Consider the following 1,367-nt stretch of genomic DNA (forward strand, 5'->3'; position numbering starts at 1 on the left):
AGAGTTCTCAGAGCTTTGGGAGGATCTGACAGAAACTAGGACTCCTACAGAAATGACATTTTCTGAAACCAAACAAATCAACACATTTTAGTTCTAATTTACAAACTCAGAGGGAAATCTGTGACAGGAAGAAAAGTTGGTTCTGGATCTAAACAACTGATCTCCATGGCAACAGCAGCAATGCAGGGATTGATCTGAATGGTCCAAGTTTCCATCAAAGCTAAACAGTTATTTAATAAAAACAATCAAAGAGACTAAAAAGGTGAATTCTGGGCTAACAGCCCAATGAGTGAAGAGGAGTTTAAAGGTTCTGGTAGGTCTCTGGCTGATTGGATCTTTAGAGAAAACACTGATTTTCTACAATCTGATGGTTTTCTATTCATTTCAATGGAAGATGGAAACTGATCCAAAGTAGAATATTTTTAAAATTATCCAAATCTCTAAACACCAAAAGCTCCAGCAGAGCTGTCCTGAAGGAGATGAACGTTTAGATGTTTGAATGGTTGAAATGTTCCAAAGGATGAAGGAAGAAGTTAAAGAGCAAAAATGTCCAGAAGCAACTAGAACCATGAAGAAGAACCAGGAGGACAATTGAGCTGAATCAGCACCACACCATGAAGACATCTGGACTCACCGAGCCTTTCTGCAGTTCCTCACAGCTGGAACCAGTCTACGTCGTCCTCCCTCTGATGTGTTGTACTTCTCAAGGTCCACCTGATCCAGAACCTCTGACATTTGCAGCATGTAGGCCAGAGCTGAGCACTGGATCTCTGAGAGCTCCTTCCCTGATTTCAGGAACTGTTGGATCTCCTGAAATAGTGAGAGGTCCTTCATCTCCATCAGACAGTGGAAGATGTTGATTCTTCTGTCAGTAGAGATTGTATCAGTGTTCATCTTCTTTAGATTGTTGATGACCCTCTGGATGGTTCCTCGACTGGTGTTCATCTGACCCAGTAGAAAGTCTAGGAGTTTGTGGTTGGACTCCATAATGAGGCCATGAAGGAAGCGAGCAAACAGGTCTAGGTGGCCGTTTGGACTCCTGAGGGATTTCTCCATGATTCTCTTCATGAAGTCCTCCAGAGATGTTTTTCTGAAGATTTTTCCCATTAGTCTCTCCATTGATATTTCTCTGTACGTTTCTCCCAGGAAGTTCTCCACCACCTCTGTGTTCCTGCTGGTGAAGCAGTGGAGCATGTAGACTGCAGCCAGAAACTCCTGGATGCTCAGATGAACAAAGCAGTAGACTGGTTTCTGGAAGATCAAGTTCTCTCTTTTGAAGATCTCTGTACAAACTCCTGAGTACACCGAGGCCTCTGTGACATCCAGACCACACTGCTCCAGGTCTTCTTGGTAGAACATAATGTTTC

The 1,367-nt window shown here is 43.1% G+C and overlaps 1 protein-coding gene across 1 annotated transcript in view; it reads right to left on the reverse strand.

Moving 5' to 3' along the window:
- Positions 1-615: 615 nt before the first annotated feature.
- LOC107082417 (protein NLRC3-like) overlaps positions 616-1,367 on the reverse strand; it is a 9,252-nt gene continuing 8,500 nt past the window's right edge. The window contains exon 3 of the mRNA XM_015371098.1: positions 616-1,084. Within this exon, the coding sequence (XP_015226584.1) occupies positions 631-1,084 (454 nt within the window). The 3' untranslated portion in view covers positions 616-630. The remainder of the gene's footprint in view (positions 1,085-1,367) is intronic.

The sequence above is a fragment of the Cyprinodon variegatus genome, unplaced genomic scaffold (assembly GCF_000732505.1).
Source record: "Cyprinodon variegatus isolate N-32 unplaced genomic scaffold, C_variegatus-1.0 Scaffold53, whole genome shotgun sequence".
Lineage (NCBI taxonomy): Eukaryota > Metazoa > Chordata > Actinopteri > Cyprinodontiformes > Cyprinodontidae > Cyprinodon > Cyprinodon variegatus.